The sequence below is a fragment of the Salminus brasiliensis genome, chromosome 19, assembly GCF_030463535.1.
Source record: "Salminus brasiliensis chromosome 19, fSalBra1.hap2, whole genome shotgun sequence".
In the NCBI taxonomy this organism is placed as follows: domain Eukaryota; kingdom Metazoa; phylum Chordata; class Actinopteri; order Characiformes; family Bryconidae; genus Salminus; species Salminus brasiliensis.
In genome coordinates this window covers 30179804-30207788 of record NC_132896.1, presented here as the reverse complement: position 1 = coordinate 30207788, position 27985 = coordinate 30179804, and the positions used below count along the sequence as shown (strand labels likewise).

The window sequence follows — 27985 nt, the reverse complement described above, 5'->3', positions numbered from 1 at the left end:
CACACACACACACAGTACACACTTACACACACTCTTACACACTTACACACACACACACACACAGTACACACTTACACACACTCTTACACACTTACACACACACACACACACACAGTACACACTTACACACACTCTTACACACTTACACACACACAGGTAAGCTGGTACAAGCAGGGCGTGTCTATCCCTTACCATGAAGCGCAGGGGGAGAGGGAGCATGCGCGAACTGAGAGCGAGCTCTGCGTTTTAGAATGATTACAGGCGCGCGCGCGAGAGAGAGAGAGGAAGAGAGAGAGAGAGAGAGAGAGAGAGAGAGAGAGAGAGAGAGATTAAGCGAGCACAACTGTTGTCTTAATCCTCAGAGCGGACAGATTTAGAGGAAAAAAGCTAGTGCTTTGGAGCAGAGCAGCCATATTTTATGGCCCGCTGGTGGAGAGAGGGGTCTTGGAGCAGCCAGAGGCGAAGCTGAGAGAGAGCGAGAGGGCGAAAACTTTGGGCAGCTGGCTCTAACAGCTAGCTGAACTCCCCTCCGCCACATTTCAGCTGAGTATCGTTCAGAAATCCGTGTTATTTGAGCTGTCGAGCCGTTTCAGACACAGACACAGCGATGAAGGACCGATTGGAGCAGCTGAAGGCGGTGAGTGCAGTGTGCAGATTATCTTAGCTGTGATGGGCTTGTATATATTTAATTATTTATTTATTTATTTATTGTTTTATTATTTTTAAAAGCTTTTATCGAGTTTTATCTCGATCCTAACTTTAACCCAGACGACCCCACTGTCTTTGAGGGACCTGGCACGAGCCCCTCGTCTGTCCTGTAAAGGTGGGCCAGGTGACTGTAAAGGTGAATTCATAAGCTGGGAGAAAGTAATGTCAACTAATATTTGATTATAAGTGAGGAAATGGCAGGTTATGAGGGAAGGAAGCGAAATAATAAATTCGTCGTGTCCTGCTGTAAGAAGGCAGATGATGAGGTCAGCTGACTGCTGGTGGATGGGATGGGGAGGGGTGGACAGACACACACACAGCCAGCCAGCCAGCCAGCCAGCCAGCCTGGGCCACTGCTGAACCTTTGAGGGCCCTAAGAGACATCCTACCAACCCATCCAGCCCAGCCATGTTACAATGTATATAAGAATGAAATAACTGTCAAAAAAAACTTATACCAAAAATACCAGATTCATATTATTTATTTTTTTGGTATATTTTGCAATGGTTTTATGATGAATGGACCAATGAACCAGTTGCAGTTTTGGAGATACGAAGACTGAGGTTTTGCATGACAGTGACGAAATGTTAGAAACACATGAAAACCTTTTTATAAGGTGTAATATGGTCCAATAGTATAGATAGGTACACTTTGCCTATAGAGAGCACTCATTTTACTGCACAATTACTGTTAATTTACATTACTGGGGAATTTAAATAAACATGCTGGGATCAAATATTCCACGTACAAAGGTTTGCTTCCCTGTTTTTTTTATTCAGCAAATTAATAGTAATAATCAGTCAATAGAAGATGCAGTGGCCGTGACCATGGGCTGTCCAGACTTTTGGATGTGCCTGTATATTGCATGTGTATGGAGATATCGCTCAGTACTGATCTCTATCCAGTGTCTTTCTGTAAACTAAACTATTTTAAAGTGCCGATCTAGGCATATTTGGATGGGTCGAGTATGGGCTATTTTAATCCCAAGCCAGTATCAAATCAGGGTGTTCAGAGGACTATCTGAACACCCTGTCCTCAAAGCGCCTTTAATGGACGTTCGGCTGTGCGGACGTTCTCAGAAGGTAAATAAAGGAGTTGAGTTTCTGCAATGTGGAGCTATTTTACAGTGGGACCTAAATACAGCCCATAATATCTGACCCCTTATAAAACGATCACTGAAACGCTCTGTTTTACCAGCGGGAGAACCGCAGAACCGCTCGCTCGCCCTTCTCTGTTTATAAACCAGCACTGAGGAGCCTATTCAGCACCGAGTGGAGGCTAGTGCTAATGCTAACACACACACACACACACACGCTATAGAAACCCTGATCACACCCAGCATCACATTCACCCACTATAAACCAGTTATTACACACCAGTAGACCAGCAACAACAGATATCAGTCCAGAGTGTGTTTTGTCTGGGGAGCTGACTATGGATGTATTCAAACCCAGGTAGGCCTACACCATGTGTCAAAAGTTTGGGGACAACTAGTGTCCATTAGATAAATGAGTAAAAAAAATGACTTGCTGTTCTGAAAGATGTGTAACAGTGTTAGTGGCAGTCATGCATTTGATCCCCTTGTTGTAGAGCTGGGCGATTTATAGCTTCTGTACTGGTCTGCTGAGTGGTTGCTTTTCAGTTTTAGTGATATATCTATCGCAAAAGTCACTGTTACCAAGTTTTATGCTTATATTTTGTTGTACTCATGGTATCCAGGCCCTGAAAGTTAACTACTATGCTTCAGATTATGCTAAAGGAACAGTTATCAATCTTTAACACATGAGTAAATAGCAAGTTTACAAACAAACAAAACAACCCAGTCAGAATAAGCTTAGTAAGACGTTGCTGCTACTCTGTGCTCAGGAGGGATGGGTTTAATAACATCATTATTACAAGTATTGTGATATATGTGTAAAGTACTATGATATTGCATCAGTACAGTCCTGCATTAGCTTGTTGGAGTTTCAGCAGTCAATCCTTCCAGGTTTTCACAACTTCAACCACCTTTGGACCAGACCAGTTTCAGTCTGGCTTCTAACAATAACTCATTGTATATTGTTTAACAGTAAAATCATTGTTAAAAAAATCACCCGCATGGGCTGAGGTGTTCTCCTTACAGTATCCGTCCAAACATAGGCCACATCTGATCCGCATACTGCAATGAACAACTGCCTTGAAGGGCGTTAGATACAGGTGCTGGTTATTGTAACTAGATCTAGTGCACAGAACTAGGGGTTGAAGAGTGGGTCAGTTCTTCTGGTGTGCATAACAAAATCCACCGATGTCTCGGTTCGTACTACTCATTGACTTTCTGCTGGAGATTTCTGCAGAATCTGTCACATCATTTGAACTCCTCATGAGTCCCAGAGTTATATGTCACTTAACGCTGCAGTATTTTAACGTTTCAAGGTTACAAGATGAGTTACAGCGGCTGTGTTCCAAAGTCTAGGCTGCATTTTTTTTAGGCCGCTATGTCGTAGAAGACCATTCCAAAGTGAAGGAGCCTTCATTTAACGCCCAGTCTTTGTCCGGAGTGATTTGGAGGACGCAGCTGATGTATACTTCACAGCCCTTGGTTACAAAAGTATAAAACAGAAGCACAAGAATGATGGGAAATGAAGCCTCTAGAGCAGAGTGTGTTTTCAAAAATATTACTTTTTATAAATATAATTAATTTCTGTGAAGAAATGAAAAAACAAAAGTTTCCCCCCACAGTTACAAGAGTCGGGGTCTTTCCTGTGATGTCACCACTCAGCCTGGTTAGACTTTGTGTGACCAATAAGATACTAAGGAGGATTTCTATAGGACAGTCCATATCGAGGACTTGGCCTACCTCAGCTGCAGCCTAGGCTTTGGAACAAGACTAATGAAGGAGGGTGGTCCAGGAGGCACACTGTCCTATGTGTTTTAGAGGTGTCCCTGCCTTTAAACACCCTCTACAACTCTAAAAGGACTTCTTAATGAGCTGATTAGTTGAACTAGGTGTGTTGGGAGCGTTTAACATTGCCATTTTAACATTACCAGCCTATTTTATCACCAGTGTTTGAGCTTTGTGTAATTTACACTCTTAAATGCTGTTTTTACTGAGATGCAGACATTCACACTCACCATTCAAATCTGGTTTAAGAGCAGCACGAACACCCAACAGCTCCCTCGTTTCTTAATCCTGTACAAAACACCCTGAAAGCTGAAACTCCACTGAAAGCATTAGGCCGTGATGCAGCACTTTTACCCAGTAGTGGCTCAGACTCGCAAGGTTTTCACCAGTCTTGCTGCATCTCTCCCTGCTAGAAGTATTTTGATGTTTTTCACTCAAAATCTGTAAAACAGAAGTGCTAAAGACACCGCCTGCTTTGCCAGCTGTGATCACAAAGTCATGCCCGAAGTCTATATGATGGTGAAATGCTGTTTAAGGGCTGCGAGTGTGAACCAGGCACAGTTCTGTTTTACTCGCTGGTGTTAATCAGGATGTCTGAATGATGCAATATACCCAATGAATCATGATCTCGGACAGATTGTGCAGAAATCTCGTGTAGGAAGTTGTTTCGTTGTACGAACTGAGGAATCGGCAGACGTTGTTATACCCTTGCTTATTATGCTGGATGTTAAACTGCAGCATTTTGTGCAGCAGGCCCAGTCTGATCCTTTAGACTCCTCTGAAAGCGCCAACACCTCTTTTTCTAACTACCATAGAGTCGTTAGACTGCTTAACACACTTGTAGGACAATGCTGACTGTCCAATTCTGTTACGTCAACTAACAGACGTCTGTATTGCCTTGTGTCACGCTCGGAGATGGGGGTAGGGTGTGGAAAGGGAGGGACAACCTACCTGCACAGACAATGACAGAGCGAGGCTAATTTTGCTCTGTGGGGCTCCCCACCACAAATGCCTGTGGTGTCAATGGGGATTGAACTCATTATCTCCCAACAATGAGGCCAGTGCTTAGACATGGCCTGAAGGTGCTATTCGTAAGCATTTGTGGAGTATTTTAGGGAGCCTTTGTGTGCGTTTGATTGTGTGCATGCATGCATATGTGTTTATAGCTAAGCCGTATTTACGTAGGTCAGAGAGCAAGGCTAATTATGTTCTTTGGTGTATGAACAGTAAGTATGCAGCTTTGGTTGGGCCTGTTTACAACCCTGTTATTTTACCATAAAGGAGCCACGTAGCATAGCGTTTAACACTGTAACAAGGACACTCCAGTGTTGCTGCCCTTTTGGTGCCCTCTCAGCGTGGTGTGCTGTGTGCTGTGTGGCGCTTTCTTTTCTGAATCTGATCCTCTTGTCATCAGCAGCCGGAGTCTTGGAGAGCACAATTGGACAAGACAAGACAACCATATTCACCATAAGTGTTGGAATTTGGCTTCTTGCACTCATCCATGCAGTGAACACACACACACACACTAGTGAAACACACACAGCACACGTGTCCGGAGCGGTGGTGCCCAGGAATCGGAGAGGGTGAAGGCCTTGCTGTTTCGAACCCACAACCCTGTTGTGAAAAGCCCGGAGGTTGATGGTACTTCCTCCCACATCACTCCCAGTGTGATCTTAGTCAGCACAGGCGTCTATTAGCTGTTGTATCGGAGCTGGGGAGCGTCACTTTCCTCTGAGTGCTCTGGCTACCTAGCGATGCTGCATCAGCAGCAATGGCTGCCTTCACGTGTCGGGGGAGAGATGTGCAAGTCTTCACCCTCCTATGAATAGGAATTGGGTAATTGGCCTTCCAAGTTGGGTAGAAAATAATAGGGGTTTTATTTATTAGAAATAAAATGGGCAGAGACCAATCGCCAGTTAGCTTTTAGTATGATTGGATGATCACCGATCCTGATCAAAGGAGGGGCAGGATGCTACATTAACATAACGCTTGGTAATGCATCATTATGCAGGGCTTCTGACATGAAATGTAATTTCCTTTTTGGGATCAACCACACATTTCAAACATTTCAACATCAGCAATTCCGAGCTGCACTGTGGAGCTCAGAGTTGAGCGGAGTTTGCTAGCTCTGCTGTGTCCTGATACTCACTGTACTGGCTGGGTTGAGTGACGTACTCTCGAGCGGGCTGTCCAGTTAGTGTTCTTAAAAGTCTTTACTCTGTGGGGGTGTAAATATAACAAGTCAAGACTGTGATGCAACAGTTTGGGGTTTTGGAATTGGCCGGTTTTCCAGCTCTGTTTTGGGGAAACTGGATTTTCTTTTGAAGGAAGTAATGCCAGTGTAGGACCCCCTTCAATTGGAAGTCGTTCTAGATTAGAGCATCAGCCAAGGCCATGGCGTACATGTGAATGAAAGTGTTGTACTTTTGATCTGTTTACACATTTGTTTACGTGTTTACAGTCTGTATATTGGATTTTTGACCTTGGCGTGGAAAACCTGATGTTCTGCATATTGCTACACTCTAACGGGCCGTGAACAAGAATGCACCATAGCAGAGAGTGAGTGAGAGGTCCTAAGAGGTAGCAGCAGGATTTGTTGCTGTGGTGACGACTTTCTGTCAGTCAAATATTTTCCTTATTGCTTCAGTTACCTGGAGTCGCCTAGCAAAACGTCATGAATAGAGAAGCATGTGTGGGAAGCTTTGTGTGCGTTTGAGTGTGTGTGTGTGTGTGTGTGTTTACAGCTGAGCCGTATTTACATAGGCCAGAGAGTAGTTTCGGAATTGTTTTACATATCTTCTCCCAGAGCGCTTGTTCCTTCCGTGTCTTCCTGCCCGGCGTCCTGGTTATGGCCGTCGAATGATTATACAGCATTAAAGGTGTGTGTGTGTGTGTAAGAGAGAGGGAGAGAGAGAGAGAGAGTTATTGGTTCATTAGTAGGCTGTGACGTCTCAGCCTGAATGCTAAAATTGGTTGGCTGTGTTTTCCCAGGTCTCTCTCTCTCTCTCTCTCTCTCTCTCTCTCTCTCTCTCTCTCTAATGTTTAACTTGCTGGTGGGGCTTCATTATTCTGTTCCTGTGTGTGAGTGTGAAGGATTATTTTGAACACACACACACACACACACAGACGCCCGCAGACAGCCCTCTGGCAGGAAATGTAAAGAAACTGTGGGACACTGAGCAGCTGAGTGTGTGTGTGTGTGTGTGTGTGTGTGTGTGTGTGTTTATCTGCTTGTTCTGTCTGTTTCCAGGAACCAAGACTGAACTCTCTTCATCTAAACATACCTGAAACACAATAATACACAATTAACACATTCACACCTTTTCAGCTTTTCATGTTATTTTGCTAAGAGCTTGAACAAACCTCACAGCACACACACCCCCACACACACTCTTTGAACCTTAATGGCTGCACTTTAGTTTAGAGGTTTGATGATACACTAACATTTTGGTGGTAATTTACATCACAATAACTGCATAGAAATCACATAGAAATATGTGATAGACGGGTTAAGAACCTGTAAACAACAACAGCCGCCACCACTCTACTGTGATTGAACAGACTGCATAGTCACATAGCTGTTCATAGGATTTCAGCCCATTACACCATTACACCTAGACGGAGATTAATAGTAATAGAGGTATCGGCAGCTCGGGTGCACTAGTCGTGATTTTTATGGCCGACTTCGATTCCTTTACAAACCAGTTGGCTTTGTCCTCACTTTTGTCACTGGCAGTTCCCACCTGCCAGCGTTGTCTCCTGCAGACAATGCCACCAGTGCTGGGAGGCTATAGGCTGGCACGTGCTTCCTCCCAGTCACATGAACACGCTTGGAGGAGAACATTAACTGTAAGCTCTGTTACAGCTAATCAGCTAACAGATGCCTGCACTGGCTAACGTTGCACTGAGGTGAGGCCTCCCTCTCACCTCAATCCCGCAAGAGAAAGAGTGGGAGAGAGAGGGCAAGAGAGCGAGAGTGGTCAGTTTTGCTCTCTTGGACTCCCAGCTGTGGATGGCTGTTGTATCATTGGGGTATCAGCATATTGATATCTTGATGATAAGGAAGCTTTCCTTTTTCTTTTTCTATATTTATTTATTTATTTATTTAGGAAATGTACATGTACACGTAAACCTCTTTTCCATTTTTTCCTACTAGCCAAATAGTCTCATTGACCCCGTTTACACCTGGACACTTTATGTGACTAGAATCCTGATAAGACCTTAGCCACATGCGTTTACATGGGGTAGTCAAATGCAGTTTAGTCAGACATGAAAAATGTCAGATTTTCACATCCCATTAAAATATATCACTATTATATATTTTTTAATCCACTTTTTCACCCATTTTCTCCCCTATTGCCCAACCCATACTAATAATACTAATAATAAGCCTAGCGTTTAAGGCGTTAATGATTTCTTTCTGTCTTTCCTGCTCACTCTCTCTCTCTCACACACACACACACACACACACACACACACACACACACATATATACACACTTCAGGAAGTGTCGAGTAGTCTTATCTCCCTGCCTCAGCCTTTCCAGCACATGCTGTGTGTATGTGTGTGTCTGCGTGTGTGTGTATTTCTTTTTTTTTGACCTTCACCCGAGCCCACTGTAGCCTTCTAACGCTGTTCAGACTTTCTGAAGCAGAGCTGGATACTTGTAATCAAACTATGCATATGGAATAGGTCAGTCACTGTGAAGCTGTGTATGAACAGAGGCCATGAGAACACGAAGCTTGTTGTTTGTTGGTATTAGCTATCTTTAGAATGATTTACTGTTGAACTGTTGCCCATAAAGACACCAGTCTCCAAGGCGCTATTAAGGGAGGCAGTTTGTGAGTGTGTGCTGGGTTGTGGTTGTGGGGTTGTGTTGCCTGTGGCGAAGTGATAGAACTGCCACAAAACTGATGACGTGACAGAAAGTAAGGTGACAAGACGAAGAACAAACAAGGTGTCCTTCTACTTAGACTTTGAGCCCTACAGCTTGTGACTTGTAGGCTGCATTGTAAAAAGTGTTCCTTATATGTGTCTTTATTCAGTTTGTCGTTTCCTCTGAAATCATATTTCATAGTCTTGCCAAGATTTCATGTCTTGTCAGAATGAAAGGCCCAAAAATAAGTTCTTCTAATGAATGCATTCAGCTACTTTAAGTTGCACCCATTGTTGACTGATGTGCAAACACAGCGTGTCTAGTCCTTGTAGAGAAGTATTGCCAATATAATAGAAATCTCTGGATCGGATAAGCATGAGACTATTGGCATCATGCCTAATGTCAGGTGTGGGCAACAGCTTTGAGCTGTGGAGCAGTGGAAGAACCGTGTTCTCTGGAATTGTGGTGCTCCATCCAATACTTTTGGGACGATTTAGGGACTTGGGAAAGACCTGAGGTGATAATCATCCAACATCTTGACTCACTCGCATCAAGCTTAAATCCTCACAGCAATGCTCCAGAATCTAGTAGGCGAGGATGTTACTCCAACAGCTACTCCAACAAAACCCTTAATTTCGGAAGAAACAATGAATGAGCAGGTGTCCCAATACTTTTGTCCAGGTAGTGTGGCATGCTCGGCCCTATATAGACAGAAAGAAAAAAATATTTGTAACTTTTAATGGAAGTCGATGTAAAATTTGTTGTTATAATAAAATCTGAATGAAAAACGGCAGAAATGGAGATACAAGGTTTTTAGGGATCAAACTCCAAATCTAATTCCCAGATGTTTGTTTGTTTGTTCATGTATACCTTTAAGTACTGAATCTAGTGTTTTCTCTGTATGCTTTTTTTCAGACATGCGATCAAGATGATGATGAAGTCGAGATCGCTGTGGATAATGCAGCGTTTATGGATGAGTTCTTTTCCCAGGTAAAGTACTCTAATAGTCTGCCTGTAGGCAAATCATGATCCGCTGTTTCCATTTTCTGCATTCTTCATACGAAGGCCAAACAAAGGGTTATTTGAATTCAGAAAACCTGACATTGAATGTTTTAGTCAGTGTGTGTGTGTGTGTGTGTGTGTGTGTGTTTTATTGAGTTTGTTGTGTAAAAGTGTATCTCTGTGTTTCAGATTGAAGATATCAGGAACAGCATTGATAAGATTGATCAAAACGTGGCTGAAGTGAAGAAGCTTTATTCCGTTATTTTGTCTGCACCAACGTCTGATCAAAGTAAGACACACAAATGCCAACACACACACACACACACACACATTTAACACACGTGCATGCAAGTGGTTGAAGAACTAAGCCAGTTTGCTGTTTTAGATGAAATACAAAGATTCAAACCGCTGTGTGAATTATATAGATACTGTGTTTTTCTACAGTCTGCAGATTCGGTCTGTAGAGGGGCACACCAGACCTACTTGTTGATTAAAACTAAATAATAAATGTGTGAATTCATAATTTAGTCATTTTCACTAACTTAATAGTAGATTTAATGAGCTGTTATTAATGAATTAACTGTGCTGTAGTCATATTTTGTCACAATATGTCACATTATGCTAACCTCTAGTGTAAATGGAAATGCATGATTCAGATGTTGAGATGTAAACAGAGTCACTCAGAGTGGTTTGGTGTGTAACGGTTCACTGTAGGGAAACTCACCAGTTTAGATGTCTTTGAAGTGGTGGTGATAGAAACCAGGGGTTGCCGTGACTAGGGTTGGGCGATATGGTAAAATGCTATATGACGATATGACTATAGGCCTTAAACTCGTCAGACGTCTGCTTCCAATCACAATTCTCTGAATGGCTTTGTTTACATCACAACGATGATTATACTGACATTTTGAACATTTTGTGGCATTCCCACTCAAATATGGACACTTAAAGTCTAAACTGACACTCAGGTAACATGTTCAATCATTTGTGTGGTGTCGTTTTACAGTGGCTCCTTCAGTAAAGACCTAAATGTAAAATTCTGCCTCTCAATATTAACTTACTGGAAGAAACTCTTAGCCTGTTATCTTTCTCCACTACTTGCTGAACTCTTCAGCCGACTTTTTTATTTAGGACAGCACCCATTTTCCCAAAAGGTGGGGGGATGGGGGGGGGGCTAATATTTATCCTTATCTCCACCCCCACTCCTTGTCCATATACAGGTTGTAAAAACCCATTCCCTTATGGCTTAACTACATGCAAGGACAAGCTTAACTACATGGAAAAACACAACAGGGTTTTTATTAATCATATTCTGTTGGAAATGTAATTGAAAAACATGTAGTATTTCATACAAAGAAGCTTATGAAAAAAGTCCATATATAGAGCTATATTGCCTTTTTATTTTTCTTTTTTTTTTTTATATTTACTTTTTTGTTTAGTTTTTTGTAAATAAAAGAAATTAATGAATCATTTATTTTATATATATGCTTAGTTTAGCTTTGAGAATACGAGATGACCAAAAGCAAGTTGTCCACTTGAACCAATTTAACTAAATAAATTTTGTTACATTTTACCCCACAGTTTACAGATTTACATCTAATGTTGCTGTATATAATTTACAATTCTACTTTATAGACTGCCCTTATAAACAATTTCAAATGCTTGAATACTCTATTTGGACAAAAGTATTGGGACACACCTCTAAATCATTAAATTTGTTTCATTAAGCCCCATTGTGCCACAGGTGTAAAACCCAGCACCCAGCCATGCAGTAAATGAATGGATCGTTTTAAAGAGCTCACTGGATTCCAGCGTGGTTCTGTAATAGGAGCCATCGCTGCAACATGTCAGTTGATATTCCACCATCAGCTGGGAGTGGTATTATTGAACAGTGGAAGCATAGAGATGATCAGGTACCATAGAGAGCAACTTAGCCACCAAGTGCCAGACCACGCCAAGCTACAGAGCTTTAGCTCAGAGCAAAGTGCAGAAAAGTTTGACTCAGTAACTGCAGAGCTCTGAACCTGTGGTCAACTCCATATTAATGCCTATGGGTTTTAGAATAGTAGTCATAAAAGCTCCTGTAGGTGTCCCAATACTTTCATCTGTATAGTTGTTTTTGTTTGTTAATAAACACCTTTATAAATTATTAATAAGCAGCTAATGCAAAATTGTAAAGAGCAACAGTGACCTGTCTCTTGCTAAATAGTGAGCCCACGTTTATCTTCACTGTTTTTTCCACTGTGCAGAAAATGCCACAGCACCTGCTTCAGTCTTGTCTTGCTTCATTTAGCCAAACGTTTAGCCTTCACCTGTGAAAAAAGCCCGTATGGTAATGTTGGGTTTGGCTGACTATTGTGCTGTTCTTCAGGCTATTGACAGTCAACACCATGTCTGCCAGCTGTATTACAGGACTTTATCATAGAGATATGCCCTTAGGTGAAGTTCTGAAGTACTTCAGAGGTTTACAGACTGGTCTCATTCTACACCATATACTGCATTACGCACCGTAAGCATAAGCAAAAAAGACAGTGTAACCATTTTTGATTCCTTAAAGGAAGGATGGGACTGTGGGGAACATTTTAAATTGAAAAGGGAGCTTTACCTAAACCTCTTAAGTAGAAAAGAAGGTTCTTTACACAAGACGTTGAGCCAGGATGTTTTCAGGTCTTTTGCTAAATTCTGGTAAATGTGTCAATTATTGTATGCTATAAAATACAGCACATACAGAGTAGATTATTTGGTGGCGTGATAGTACACTATATGGACAAAAATATTGGGACACCTATTAGCTTGTATGACATCCCATTCTAAATCCATAAACATTAATATAGAGTTGGTCCCCCTTTGCAGCTCTGACAGCAGGTTCGGAGCTCTGCAGTTACTGAGTCAGACTTTTCTGCACTATGCTCTGAGCTCAACTCTGTAACTTTACGTTGTCTGACACTTGGAGGCTGAGTTGCTTTCTGTGGTTCCAAAACACTTCCACTGTTCAGTAATACCACCCCCACCCGATGCTGGAAGATCCAGGAGGGAAGGAATTTCACCAGCTGACTTGTTGTTGTTGCAGCAGTGGCTCTTATTACAGAATCACGTTGGAATTCAGTAAACTCTTTAGGACCACCCATTTTTTCACTAGTGTGTGTAAACGCAGACTCAATGCATGGCTAGGTGCTTGATTTTCTACACCTGTGGCAATGAGACTGAATAAAACATCTGAATTCAGTAATGAGGAGGTGTGTGTCCAAATACTTTTGTCCAAACAGTACAAGTGAAATTGCACTATATGGACAAAAGCTGTAAAAGGTTAAGCACAATCGGTTTGCTCAGTTCTTGTGAAAATCCTGTAGAGTATTTGGACTGTGGCTTCAGTAGAAACTTGATACAGCACTACTGTGGCGTGCCTGGGAGCGGCTAGCATTCCCAAACAATGCGGGATTTCTCTTCATTCACTCTGTTGTTATGTACTGTATGGGACTGTGTGGGAAGTGCTGATTCATTGCACACAGTTAAGCTCACGAATTTGTTTTTAAAAAAAGTCATTAATTCATTTATAAATAAAGAACCACACACCCTTCAACACCAGGTAATTATCAGTGATGTTGTATGTTGCTAATTTGAATTAGATCGATTATGGTAATACAAGCTAGCTTCAAGTTCACCTTAAAAAATCACTGGAACTTAATTAAGAAATTTGAGCAAGTGTATTCGTTGCCTACCGTGTTAATGGGTTTTATTTCATTTTTTTCAGAAACACAAGATGACCTGGAGTCCCTTACCAATGACATTAAGAAGATGGCCAACAATGCCCGCAACAAGCTGAAGAGTGAGTCTAGCTGCTCCATTAGCATTCTGGACGTCTCACTAGGTTCATTGTTGGAAATGAAAACCTTGAAAAGACCTAAATATAGATTCAGGAAAGTTAATTATATCTGTAATAGTCATGAGCCGATATGACAATGTAATATAATAATGACCTAACCTTTTAGCACTCTGTATGATGTTATGGTAAAATTATATTAACAAACAAAAAGCAAAAGATATTCGGAATTGGCATTGAGAACCTCTAATTAATGTAATCTTGCCTTTGCTGAATATTTCTATATGTATGTATTTATTTATTTATTTAAAAAACAAAGAAATCAATACATTTTCTAGTTAGTGCTTCTTTTAGCATTTTCTGTGTGTCCAGTCTGCAACATGGCAGCAGCATGAAGGAGAACTCAAACCCTGAACCAACTGAACAACTCAAACAGCTTCTATAATTGTTCACTAATTATAGTCGAGGTAAAATGTTCAGTTAATCGTGACACTGATTTGAGGTAATGTCGGCCAGCCCTGCCTCTGATATTCCCTCACTGGGTTCAGCGGTTCAGCACTACAGCAGCTGGAGTAAAGGAAAAACTCTGGTCTCGCCCAGGGTGTCGTACAAGCTAGAATTGCCACTGATTGACTGTATTTCATAAATAATAGTGTGTATTTTAAAGTATTATTAGAGTATTGTGGTATATCGCTGTATTCTGCATCTGCATGATATAGATCAATTTTTGAATAAGTAAAACTTAGGGGTGGACGCTGTGGTAAAAAGATTATATCATGATTTAAAGACATTTTCACAAAACACGTGATCACAGACACAGCGCATCAGATTCTTAAAAACTGCTGTTCAGATCCACACTCCCATACTTACTATAGTGCTGTTGTTTTTTAGAATCTGCTACACTTCATCCAGTTAAGCCAGACTAATGATCTAATTAACTAATTATGTTTGCAATTAAACTTGCAGTTGACCAGTGTTCTCTGTCCTCTATATTCCTAGAAAACTGTTTTGTGTATCATGATTCATAAAAAAATGATAAATCAGGTTAAATACAACCTAAATGTGTGTGTGTATGTATGTGTGTGTTTGCAGCCATTGAGAGGAATCTTGAGTCAGATGAGGAGGAGAGAGTGTCAGCTGACATAAGGATACGCAAATCACAGGTTGGTGAATGTTGGTGAATTTACCGTCCTATTTTAAATCATGGTGGACAGCTTGTCTGGTCCCTGTAGACAAGTATTGCCAAGTATTGCTCTGGAGTCCCATCATAAATGTACTGGCAACACAGTTGGACAGTTGTAGGGTCGAACATGCTGACCCTTATGCAGGTTATATCTCCTATCTCGGGGGGTGGTGGTGCTAGAGGACACTAGGTTAGGCCTGTCACAATAACTGTTGTTTATTGTTTTGTGATGAACAGTATTTATGTTCATTTTTAAGATAATTTGGGGGGGGGGCACCTATTAGCCTAGAGTAACACAAGTCTTATTTACAAGTATTAGCTCTGTGTGTTTACTGGTGCCGTTACTGATTGCTTGGTTACATTTTTTCATGTTTTCTTCCAGCATGCTGTTCTCTCCAGGAAGTTTGTGGATGTGATGACGAAATACAATGAAGCTCAGGTGGACTTCAGAGAGAAGAGCAAAGGACGCATCCAGAGACAGTTAGAGATCAGTGAGTCTCACAGATTACACACAAACACATGCAGCTTTATTTATTTCAGATTAGACATGATCTTGGCATGAGTGTGGTCCAAGTTACCTAGAGTTATCCTTTAATCCATCTGTATGGTTTGGACAGTTTTCCTGTGGCATTGCGCTGTATAGTTAACTGTCCTGTTTTATTACGAGAAGCTCTGGCCCAACTCTAGACGAAATGCCTTTTCTATAACCGCCTTTCAGCGCAATCTCAAACTGGTTCCTCTCTTGCACTTGTGGTCTGTGAGTGTCAAACAGACATACCACACTCTTTCTTCTTTCTCAATTCGTACCTCTTTCTTAGCTCTTAAATACACTAAATTAAAGTTTCTTTAGTTCCCAATTGTATTTCAGTGTATTGAATCATTCAGTGAGTCTGTAAAGACATTTGATTGAACACATCAGTTCAGTGCAAAGCTCAACAAGCTGTTGAGTTTGTTGCTCTGTGGAAAGTAATAACTTGTGTCGCATTACATTACCCTTACTTAAGTGTGGCTTGAGGCTGCTCTACACACCTCTATAAAGACTGTGTTCTGTCAATCTCTGTTTAGCTGGGAAAGCCACTACTGATGACGAACTGGAAGAGATGCTCGAGGGAGGGAATGCAGCCGTCTTCACAGCAGGGGTAAACTGTGTTCTTAATGTTTCTGTATCTGGGTGTGTGTATGTGTGCATGTGTGTATGCCCATGCATAAGCTCACGTGCATGCTTGTTTATTTCTTTCTGATCTTGCATGTGTTTTAAGCTTTTGGCCTAAATCTGTCCTTCATTAGTTAGTGGATTTTTATGCTCACAGTGCATCAGGGGGTTGTATCAGATCAGATGTTGTCTATAGTTAGCACTGGAGCTTTGGTTACAATTTTTAAAAATGCTTAAAAAACAGACTCTGATTGTGGTTGCTGACCTCTGGATGGATCAGAACATCTACACACACATGTTTAATTTGGGAGAGAACTGGAAATGAGGAGTTATTAAATACAGACACAGATAACATAATAACAGGAGGATTACTCATGTGTTTTACTGTTTGCGCAATATCTGGCAATGCTGCCCTTTTCCCAGATTTGCATGTGCTCTTAGTGACTCATGACACAACACTGTCCTACAATCGGTCAGGAACCAGTTTCCTGATAACAAAATGTGCTGATGTGGTTTTAGCAAATGATTTCTGTGATGGTTTTTAAACATGTTTGATTGCACAGGCCAGTCATCCACAAACCATGCACATATACCCCCTTACTTGATTAACAACACAGTCATATCCGAATATTATGACAACCCCTGGTTTGGAAGGAACTCAACCACGTGACAGGGTTTTCTGCACAGCACATAAATAAGCGAGCGCACCAGTCAGTTGTAGCAGAGAGCAAAACCATCGCCATGGGCAAAGAATCCTATTTGACTGAAAAGAGCATGAAAATAGGGTACCGGGAGAAGAGTCGTAGCATCTTGAAAACAGCTAACTTCGTAGGATGTCCTAGAGCTGCCATAGGGAAGATTAACTGAGAATGGACTTCTCGCACATCAAGTGCCTCCCAATGGCATAACAGTGGTGCCCCATGGGCCATTAATGCCTGAGGGGAATGACAGCTGCTCGACCCGCCACTGTGGAGTTCACTGTAATGAACACCTTACGTCACCTAATGCAGTCCGTGCCATGACTAGTGTCATCTGAGCAAAGGGTGGTTTTCCCACTATTCCCTCTATTAGGTAGGTGGTCTTAATATTCTCATATGACTGTGTGTAGTTAAAAGGCAAATTTTGAATGGGTTTGGATTGTACTTAGGGAGAACCTCAAAAGTTCTGAACGGACAGTATCAGTATTGCTTTATACAGTAGCTGTGAATGTGTCTCCTGTAACTAGTTTAAAACCACACAGAGATAAAAGTAGAATGAATTGAAAAACATTAGAAACTTTCTGTGCATCTTGATGCTTTTTCTTTGGTTCTGCCACCACTTTTGACAATGGATGGAAGTTATTGTTAGATTGGAAACCGCAATGATATTTTGTTTCCCTGATGCTTCTATTCTATTCTATTTCTGTTTTGGCTTGTTCATATTGTCATAGTTGCCAAGCATTGGTGATTAATGTGCATTAGCTCCAAATTAGAGCTCATGTGCAAAAAATACCATATGGAGGCTTTTAAAAACGCCTTTCAGGATGAAGATTTTCTCCATAGCTCTGTTTTTAGGTGTTTTGTGTGACACAGCTTTCCAAAAACGCTGATATCACTCTGTAAATGTGTGCAGAGTCGTTGCTGGCTAATGACTGGTTTTACTTTTTCATTATACAGAACCTACTAACTAGGACTCCCTCTATATGTAAACATGAACCTATTGGCACCATGCCTTATGCCAGGTGTTTGCTATGAGCTGTGAACTGTGTTCTCTGGTGTTCTCTGGCATGATGGACGGTGCTCCATACAATACTTTTGAAATGAGTTGAGGAGTTGGGGATGAGGTGGGGTCCTGACCTCACTCAAGCTCTTGTTGCTGAGTGCAATCAAATCATCACAGCAGTGCTCCAGTATCTAGTAGAAAGCCTTCTTCTTGGACAGTAGACACAGTTTCTCTAACAAAAGCAGGATAACCTCTTTTGAATACCTGATACTTCATTTTGGAAGAAACAATAAATGAGCAGGGGTCCCAATACTTTTGTCCATGTAATGTATGTGTGGATGGAGCAGAAATTATGAAGCATGTTTTATGATTGGTCAGGATGTTTACAGCATATCATTATTGCAGCCTCTTATATAATCAGTTTGGTAAAGACCAGTAGCACAATTACCAGTAATAAACAATAAACTGTGAATCCTCTCTCTCTCTCTCTCTCTCTCTCTCTTTCTCTCTCTCTCTACCTCTTTCTGTCTCTCTCTCTCTCTCTCTCTCTCTCTGTGTTTTTTAGATTATAGATTCAGGGATATCCAAGCAGGCGCTGAGCGAGATCGAATCCCGACACAAAGACATTGTGCGCCTGGAGAGCAGCATAAAGGAGCTCCATGACATGTTTGTGGACATTGCCATGCTCGTAGAGAGTCAGGTACACTCCTCCAGTCATCACTCCTCCCTTTATATATCACTCCGCCACTCTCACTCTCCTGCTCACGGATCGTCAGTTTCCCCTGAACATTTTCCTCCTCTCTTCTCCACTGTGCTTCTTCCTTTTCTCACTCTTTTTGCGTCTCTCTCTCTCTCCCTCTCTCTCTCTTGGCCTCAGTTCTCCTTTCCCCTGGCCCCTTGCTGTGCCCTCTTCATGCGATTGGCTGCCCGCTGGTTGGAATTTCAGCTGGTCAGAACCCTGCTATTCAAATGTGAGTTTCATCCCCCATACAGGAGCCATTTTCCTTGACCTGTCCAGACCTTTTACCCTTGGCCTCTTTCTCTTGTTCCTTCTTTTCATTCTTCATGCATTTAGCCCACACAGCTCACACTGACTGTGTTTAGCAGCACGAGCCATTATTTGTAATGTTCTGTGTACTATATTATATTATATTGTCAGTGTCATAACAAACCCCTCCAAAAGCCCATTCAATATGACCATATTGTCATTGATTTTTTTAAAGGTGTCCTATAATTGTAGAGTCCTTTGACTAGTTCAGTTTATGGCAGTGACAAACTGTGAACCTCAAACTTTGATGAGTCCCCTTTTAAAAGAAAGCCCACATAAAGCAGAGCTGTGCACGGTCTCAACACATTTTACAACATTTTATTCATGCTCCCAACATTTACATGAACTGTCCACTAGTGAAAGCCTCTTGAGCCTAAACGCAAAAGCTCACAATGCTAAAAGACACAACAGAGAAGAGAGAACAGCTGACCACAGGCTAAAAGCTAACACTAGGGGTAGGGGAGAAGGTATAATGGCTGGCAGCAGGCTGAAAGCTAACGCTAGGCCAACTGGAAAAGGGAGAATGGCCGACCGGAGGCTAAAAGGTAACACTAATGCACCAGAGAAAGAGTTCCAAGTAGGAAATTTAAACTGGAACGCCTCCCAGAAGTTGGATTTCCTACTCGGAAAGTTGGGAGCCTCGCCAGCCCTGGTAAAAGTGATAAAAGCAGTAGTATTATATAGTTTATTAGCACTTCTAATCTATCTGTCTCATTAAATCAGTCGTACACTCAGTGTTTCCATGATGTTTGGACGAGCATGATACTGTGTGATGCACTGTTATTAACTGATATCACTAACAGTGCTAACCTGGGACAAGACTAACAGTGCTAACCTGGGACAAGACTAACAGTGCTAAACTGGGACAAGACTAACAGTGCTAACCTGAGACAAGACTAACAGTGCTAAACTGGGACAAGACTAACAGTGCTAAACTGGGACAAGACTAACAGTGCTAACCTGAGACAAGACTAACAGTGCTAACCTGGGACAAGACTAACAGTGCTAACCTGGGACAAGACCAACAGTGCTAACCTGGGACAAGACTAACAGTGCTAACCTGGGACAAGACCAACAGTGCTAAACTGGGACAAGACTAACAGTGCTAAACTGGGACAAGACTAACAGTGCTAAACTGAGACAAGACTAACAGTGCTAACCTGAGACAAGACTAACAGTGCTAAACTGGGACAAGACTAACAGTGCTAACCTGGGACAAGACCAACAGTGCTAACCTGGGACAAGACTAACAGTGCTAACCTGGGACAAGACTAACAGTGCTAAACTGGGACAAGACTAACAGTGCTAACCTGGGACAAGACTAACAGTGCTAAACTGGGACATAAAACGTTGGACATATTTTGGTTAGATCACCATCAGAACTTGGAAAAGAACTGTCAAACAATAAATTCTGAAGTCTATAGTCAAATAGCGTACAATTATCGGAAAGTTTAACCGGGAAGTGGTAAACTTCGGTATTACGCCATTCCCAGTTCTGACATCCGCCTTACAAGGTAAATGAAACATAGGATTCTCCTTTTGAACGGGAGAATAACTGGGACATGTATACAACCATATCTGAGCATTTCTCACTCCAACCAAACTCGTATACTTACTACTATCAAGAAAAAAACAAAAGACTCAATGAATGCATTCAGTGGCACCTTTAAATATAATGTGGCGGGTAAACAGCTTGTTATTGTAAAGAATAAAAAAATGAGCAAAAATGGTGACGTGGAAATTAATTTTAACCCAAATCCTGATGAATGGACTACAAATGCTACATTTTAGGATTAAACCATTGAATGTAAGTTTAATTAGCTAGGTTGTATTTGAGTAATTATAGATCATTCTTGTTGTCCAGCCTTATTATAAGCAAATATAAAATAAAAATGGAGCAATTAATGGAGTTATGAGGGTTTGTTATGACAAAGACAGTATGTAATGAATACTGATCAAGCATTGATGGAGGTACTTTTATTTTGCCTGTGATATGCTGTCTGAGGAAAACAGCAAGAGAGGTAAGAGCTTTTATTTGATCAAAGTTTTAACATTATTTTCAGTTTTTCTCTGGATGGACTTTATTTATGTGTGTACGAGAGTGTGTATGTGTGAGACTGGTCATGTGTATGTGATGGTCTTGTGTGTGACATGTACGTGGTTGTATGGAATAATATGGAGTAGTGATGATCTCACACATACAGTGTTGTACGCTGCATAATTAACAGAATCTTATTTTTTAGGCCTCTGAGTTCCTGTGCGCCCTTCATGTGTGAGTGTGTGTCCCGCTGACGTGCTGTGTGTTTATGTGTTTCAGGGTGACATAGTTGATAACATAGAGGTGAATGTGTCGAAAGCAGTGGATCATATTGCAGTGGCGAAAACCGAAACTAAGAAAGCAGTCAGGTATCAGAGCAAAGCACGGAAGGTACGAAACACACACACGCACACACACACCTTCCTCACACGCTAACGCTCTCTGCTGGTCCTGCTGTTTCTTCCCTTTTCTGCCTTTTCTTCCCCTATCTGCTCTCCCTATCTCTCTCTCTCTCTCTCTCTTTCTCTCTCTCCTTCCTGCTCTTGTTTGGCCTTTTTTGATTGTCACCTATTAGGGTGGCATAATTGACAGGATTGAGAGCAACATGGACCAATCAGTGGGCTTTGTGGAGCGGGCAGTGGCTGACACTAAAAAAGCTGCCAAATTTCAACAGGAGGCGCGGCGCGTGAGTGGCCAAGAAATATGTAATCCCCCATTTGTCCTGGCCATTCCTGAAGTCTCTCCTGTCCATATATATACACGCACACACAAACACTAGGGTATATAAATCTGACCTTACGATTATTCAGTCCGATTATGATTCAAGTCATAAGAACTTTTTGTGTGCTGCTGAATTACCATTCAAAATCCACTCAGTGCAGCTGGGCCTTATTGGTTTAGTGGTCTATAGACAAAGTCCTTACCTGTTTGTTGATGGCCTGCTTTGCATGATGCATGTTTTAGTTTAAATATAGTCGCTGAACTATATTTCCACCCAACACTGAGCAAGCACTTATACTAGCCTTGTACATTTAGAAATCACTTTACAGGTTAACAGATTTGTTATTTTTAATGCAATAACTCAAAATATTTCTGGAAAATTAAAGTTTGAAAATTAGCAGCTACGTTTGAACCTAGCAATGTTCATTACCCATATGCAGGCTATAGGCTAAGCTACACAGAAGCATCATGCCCATGAGAAGCCCTTGGCTTGTCTTTTCGATTTCAGCATTGTATGCTGTACAACACCTGAGGTTTACCACACACTTGATAGACCCTTTAGTCTATATTAAAAGTATAGAATTAGGAGATATACAGTAAATATCTGCCTTTATGTGGCAGTCAGTTTTAAAGTATGAGGCGGTATGGATATTAATTCGGTCAGTCATTTCAATCAGTTCTGTTTTTTTTTTTTTTAATGCTGCTAAACTGTCTGCCAGTTCTCCTTTAGTTCAGTGAGACCAGCAAGTCTGTAACAGAGGCTGAACTCTTCTCTGAACTCAAACTTTGTGTTTTTTTTTTTAATCTGGCATTAATTCATTTCATTAAGGCATTATTCATTAAGTCATGAAGAATGATAAATGAACCAGTGGAAAACGCTTGAAACTGAATCTGTTTACATTGATTTCCATTGAAAGTTAAAAAGGTTTTTTCCTTCACCTGTAAAGTTGCCTTTTTGAAGATACAAGGTCTGCCAGCATAAAACTTTTATAGCATTAAACACTTTTAAACACCATTATATACACACACACACACACACACACACACACACACACACACACATACGTGTTGTTGGGTTTGTCTTTTTTTTTTTTCTTTTTTTTTTTTTGAGGATATGAGGATTCTGACAAACTGGCATCTGATATGAGCAGGGTGCTGCACTGTGGCCGTAAATAGATAATAAGCACACTCCCCAACACCGCCTGTTTCTCCACCCAACAGAAACCTGCTAAACACCAGGGTTACCATAGAGATTCTGTACACCACCGTACCTCACACAGTTCCTCTTATACTCTCACACTCTGATTCAGTGTGAGAAACACTCCTCCTGGTGGGGAAAGCCTGCAACAGCGCTTCATGCTGGAAGTATGAAGAAGGCCTAGATAGACAGTAGAAGTGAAATGAATATTGAAACGGATAAACATTAAATATAGAGGGTTTTTTATTGTGCAGGTGATTCACACCTACACTTACTCTTTCTCCTTTTCCATGAGTAATCTTCTTGGGCCTTTTTGAGAAGTTAAGATTTTTGTGAGCCACATTTTTGGGTGTGTGTATCTCTTTTGTTTGTTTGTTGAGTGTGAGTCATGACCAGGGATTCCTGTGCTTTGCTATTCTGCTTGTTTAAGACTTAGGAGTTGCTGTTTTTGTATGTTTGTGTGTGTGTGTGTGCATGTCCTATGTAACAGAAAATGCTCAAAGTACCAGTTACTTGTGTTTTTGTTCTTTAGCAGAAAATGTTTATTATAGTGAGCAGCGGCAGTTTGAGATAATAATATTGTGGTCAGAAACTAATGTAGTGTGTGTGTGTGTGTCCATGTGTGTGTGTGTGTGTTTACAGAAAATTGTGATTATAGTGTGTGTGGTGTTGGTGATTCTTGCCATCATTGCTTTGGTAGTAGGACTGTCTGTAGGACTGAAGCAATAGGTCACAAATGTCACAGGTCTGGTGAGTACATGTAGGAAGACCTCTTGCCTACTACTGTGTATGTGTGTGTGTGTGTGTGGGGGGGGGGTATTGAAAATGGGATGTGGTAGGCTGCTGATCAAGGTAAAGCTGGAGAGCATGTGTGTGTATATGACTGCTTGTGGTCAATTAAGGGTGGGCAATGTGGCAGGGATGCAAGATAACTAGAATAAATTAAAGAGCCAATATCATGGAAAATTGACTCATTGAATTTATTTTATTTTATAAGTTTGAGATGCAGTTGGCAGCCCTTTAAGTCGCACCATCCAATCCCCAGTTCATAGCAGCCTGTTTTAATTGAACTGTTTTTGTGATGTCACATAAAACAACATTTACATATCTCTATCTATTCAGCCTTCAGCCCTGTTTAGCCCCGCCCATTCTGGGTCTGCTTTTTAAATGAGGCACAATGCAGCTCAGCCAATCAGAACAAAGCTCAGTTATGTAAATCAGTCTTAAAGGCACAGTAACAGAAGCAGCTTGGTTAATACTAAGGGATTCAGCAAAAAGTGGGTGTAAATATTAACGACAATTTTTTTACATAAAGCCAAGTACTGTTGTTGTTGTTTTAGATAAAAAATATAGAAATTGGGCTGCTTTAAAACAAACTAATTGAATATAGTATTTTGTAATTCAGTAAAAGAAGGAACAAAAATAAATCAATAAATTAAGCTATGTTGACTTCCAATCAGCTGCTTGTTACTATATAAACTATGCAGCCAGTTATCATGCCATATATAATTGAGCTGATCTCTCGTTTCTATGATCCAGTTACTATACTATCATCTATTCTGGCAAAAAGCCATATTGCCCACCCTTACGAGTGTTATTACAGTATGGGTTTAGGTATTGGTGGTAGTTTTGGGGTTTTCAGGTTCTTTCCCCTGGGTTTCCCCTGGGATTAGGTTCATCCCAGGCTTGGGTCAATAATGATGATTATCATTATTGATTTCTGGGAAGATAAGTCAGGTGTGGAAACTATCAAAAGGTGTGTATACACCAATCAGCCATAACATTAGCCTAGTGTTGAGTAGGTCCTCCTTGTGCCACCACAACAGATCTGACCATTCGTGCCATGGACTCCACAAGACCTCTGAAGGTGTCCTGTGGTATCTGGCATCAAAATGTTAGCCACTGATGTTTGTAAAGTCCTGTAAGTCGTGTGGTTGGCCATCCATGTATCGCATCAGGGAGCCTTAGGTGCTAATGACCCTGTCACTGGTTCACCGGTTGTTCTTTTCGGAGCACTATTGGTAGGTACTGACCACTGCATACCAAAAAAAAAACCTGCCTGATGTTTTGAAGGTTTTCTCATCCAGTCGTCTAGAACATCACAGTTTGGATCTGGACAGAGGGGCTCAGTTTCTTATGCTTGGCCATTTTGCTTTTAACTAACCGCTCACTTGCTGTGGAATATTTGAACCCCACCCCATGACAGATGCAGCTGTAGATGAAGATAATCAGTGGTTTTTACTTCACCTGTAGGTGGTGCTCATGTTATGGCTGATCGGTGTGTGTATAGTAATACCATAATATTAGTATAGTAATTGATGTGATGTAATTAACTTCCATCAAATACAGTAGTTAGTAGGTAACAGTACTGAAATCTGATATTCCCCAAGCCTAGTGTGTTAAACTACTTTTGTAAACAGTAGAAACACCCATTTCTCTCTGACTTTCTGGTTCTGATGGGTCACTCGAATCTTTGGTTGAGCTTATTGCCAGTGGTCAAATATTGTTGAACACTGACCATTCCTTCTTTGTTTTTGTCTCTGGTAGAAAATGATCATACTGGGCGTGGTCATTCTCGTGATTGTGGTCATCATCGTTATCATCATCATCACACAGACTGTTTGACTGAGGTCACACCCCTACGTGTCACCACACCCACTCCATTCATCTGTCTATCTCTGGCCTCCCAGTCCCTCTGCGCTCCCAGTCCCTCCTCACTCTCAAGCCAAGAGACGAACGACACAAGACAAACACCCCTCCCCCTTCCATCTGTGGCTCCACCCTCTTCACCCTCTACGAGCTGATGGACGGCTGCTCCAGTGGCTTTTCTGAAAATGTGCTTTTAATCAGATGAAGCACTTGCTACAGGGGGAATCACAAAGGGAATATGTTTTTCATAAATGAACGGGATCAAAACGAAGAATAAGGGATTTTGTAGTCATGTTTGGAGAGGGGCAGAAATAAGGCCTTCACTTTCTGCCTTAGTATCGTTTATTTTTTTAGTGTGCTGTAAAAGCAACATACACTAAAGACATTACCGGCTGTTGGTGGGACTTGCAAGTGCTCTTACTGTATAACTTATTATTATTTTATTTACATCTTTAATTCTTTTGATTCCCCAGCACATTCCCAATCATATCAAGTTAAAAAGCCTCTGTCATTTCACATACACCACTTCATTTCACTGTCTGCGGAGTCTGTGAATCTGCGGAGGATGACCTGCGCGACGGCGTGATTGTTGTACAGTGCTCTGAATGTGAAGGTGTTATTAGTATTGAGTACCTGCTGAAGTTTCAGTTCTAATGAAACACTGAATTTGGGCAAACAGCCCTTTCTTTTAGTGCCTTTTAAATTTCAAGTTTCTCGTGATCAAATGGCATGTTATCATGATTGCATTTCAGTTATACAGAAAATCGAGTGAAATTTGAAACCGTTGTGAATGTATTCATGTATTTGAAGTCAATCAGTGTGAAATTGTTGAGCAATAATAACAGAAGGCAAAGTAGTTCTGGACTTTTTAAACATTTTTACTCCTTTCTCTAAAATTATTAATATCATGTAAGGAATAAATGATGTATTTTTGAAGGATTGAAGAGTGAATGAATGAATTAATTAATTCATTTTTAGGACGCATTAGCTCATCTACCAAGTATTCACTCTCCTGAGCCTATGATGTCCAAAAAGGAACACCTGGTCAAAATGTGGTCTGATCGATTTTGTTTTACACTTGTAACTGATACCAATAATAAGGATTTATAGAACCCTTGCCACATTTCCTCCAAACAGACATCAGAGCAAGACTCAAGATTCATCTGTCTAAAGTTCATTGTTCCAGACGTCCTGGTCTTTGTCCAGGCGTACTTTGTCTAGGTAGGGTTTCCTCCATGCTGTACTTCCTCCTACAGTCATTTCTCCCACATGACTGTGGCTGAACAGTGCTTTACTGTCTCAGCATGTGTACTGGCCAGGTCATCCAGTGGGAAAGGCAGGGTGTTTACAGTTGATCAGTTTAAAGTGCCAATCTGTGAGATAATCTTTCCCACTCTCCATCCTGGGTTGATGTGTAGATCACTAGATTCCACATTTCTATATAATTGTAATTGTATCTCCATTTACAGTGGCATCTGTCAAGGGGTGAGATCTACATATGAGACTGGAAGTGAACAGTTAGTTCTTGAAGGTAGGGATGTGTTCAAAGCAAACAAAATGACGAGAGAAATTGTGGAGGCTAGACTAGGCTGGGTCAGTCATCAAGGGTCCAAAACACCAGATAGGTCTTGTGATGTGTTCCTGGTATGCAGTGGTCAGTACCTACCAAAGGTCCCACCTCACAACTTACAGGACTTAAAGGAACTGCTGCTAATGACTTCCCTCCCAAGGTCTTGTTGTGGGGTCCATGCCTCAAATGGTCAGATCTGTTGTGGCAGCACAAGAGGGACCTACTCAATATTAGTCAATCAGTGTTTATGCACAGCTCTCAAAATAGCTCTAGCAGTTTTGGTAGGTTCTGAAAGACCTGCCTGATATTTTGGTGATGTTCTGACCCAGTTGTCTTGCCCTCACCTACAAGAACTGACTGTTCACTTGCTGCCTAATATATATATATATATATATATATATATATATATTCTAGCCAGATCAATGTTATTGACCTTTTGTTCTCGGAACCATTACTGGATTCAGTAAACGTAAGACTAGGGCACTGTTGTCTCTGGATTCTCGTGGACAGCACTGTATCCTTAACTGGTACAGGAAGTTATGCTTGCCTCCTGTCTCAAATAACAGGATCTAGTCTTGTAGGATTCAACCATGGGTAAGTGTGTTACTGTCCTAATGTTGTTTATTGCTCTTTCATGCACACACACACACACACACACACACCCTTTGTGGAAATTCTCCCTTGTTTCCCCTTTTCTTCCCTTTCCATTAGAGAAGGAAGTAATAGCATACAGTTATAAACCAGTATGACTTCAAGGGGTATTCCGGCCTAAATACATTATATGTCCAAATGTTTGTGGACACCCCTTCAAGTGAATGCATTCAGCTACTTTAAGTTGCACCCATTGCTGACACAGATGTGCAAATGCCCACACACAGCTTGTCTAGTCCCTGCAGAGAAGTACTGCCAATAGAACAGGATGCTAGAGGAGTAGTAGAACTGTGGTCTCTGGAATGATAGTTGGAATGAATTTGGGATGAGTTGGGGTGGTGTTTATAAATGGACGTGATATTCTGCTCATGCTCCCACCCTCAAATATCTGCCCCTAAATTACTTGTAGTTTGTTTTAAGCTCCTCTCACCTTCAAATCACCTCATTAGAAGAAGCTTTTCCTAGTCTTGAAACTGATAAGCCGCACCCTCAAGACTACAGGCCACAGCTCTGTAGGAGGCAAGCACATGCTGACAGCAGATGTAGCAAAAGGGGAATTGTTAGTTTTAGGCGGAGTGTCCCTTTAAAAGAAGCTATATAAGTCCTGTCTGTTGCTGATCTTCTGAAATTGCATGCATTTCTGTCTCCAGGTATTCCTCACATGCACCATGTATTTGTGCTGCTTGTCATTTGCTTCTCTTTCTCCCTGTAGAAAAAAATGATGATCATGCTGTGTTGTGTCATTCTGGGGATTGTTGGCTTTTCCTATCTGTACAGCTTCTTCTCG

The 27985-nt window shown here is 41.3% G+C and overlaps 1 protein-coding gene across 4 annotated transcripts; it reads left to right on the top strand.

Moving 5' to 3' along the window:
• The first annotated feature begins 223 nt into the window (after window positions 1-223).
• Window positions 224-27985, top strand: stx3b (syntaxin 3b). Of its 4 annotated transcripts, XM_072662961.1 has the most exons (11): window positions 226-637; window positions 9381-9455; window positions 9657-9756; window positions 13219-13293; window positions 14380-14450; window positions 14853-14961; window positions 15536-15609; window positions 17890-18024; window positions 20690-20800; window positions 22971-23078; window positions 24876-24964. In XM_072662961.1, the coding sequence occupies exons 1-10, from the start codon at window positions 608-610 to the stop codon at window positions 23055-23057; spliced, it is 867 nt and encodes a 288-aa protein (XP_072519062.1). In that variant the 5' UTR covers window positions 226-607; the 3' UTR covers window positions 23058-23078; window positions 24876-24964. The 4 variants fall into 4 exon arrangements, 3 of the variants coding, with proteins under 3 accessions (XP_072519064.1, XP_072519062.1, XP_072519063.1); XR_011977882.1 differs by lacking the exons at window positions 22971-23078; window positions 24876-24964 and adding an exon at window positions 18202-20393 and having other exon boundaries at window positions 224-637; XM_072662963.1 differs by lacking the exons at window positions 20690-20800; window positions 22971-23078; window positions 24876-24964 and adding exons at window positions 18202-18295; window positions 27911-27985 and having other exon boundaries at window positions 224-637.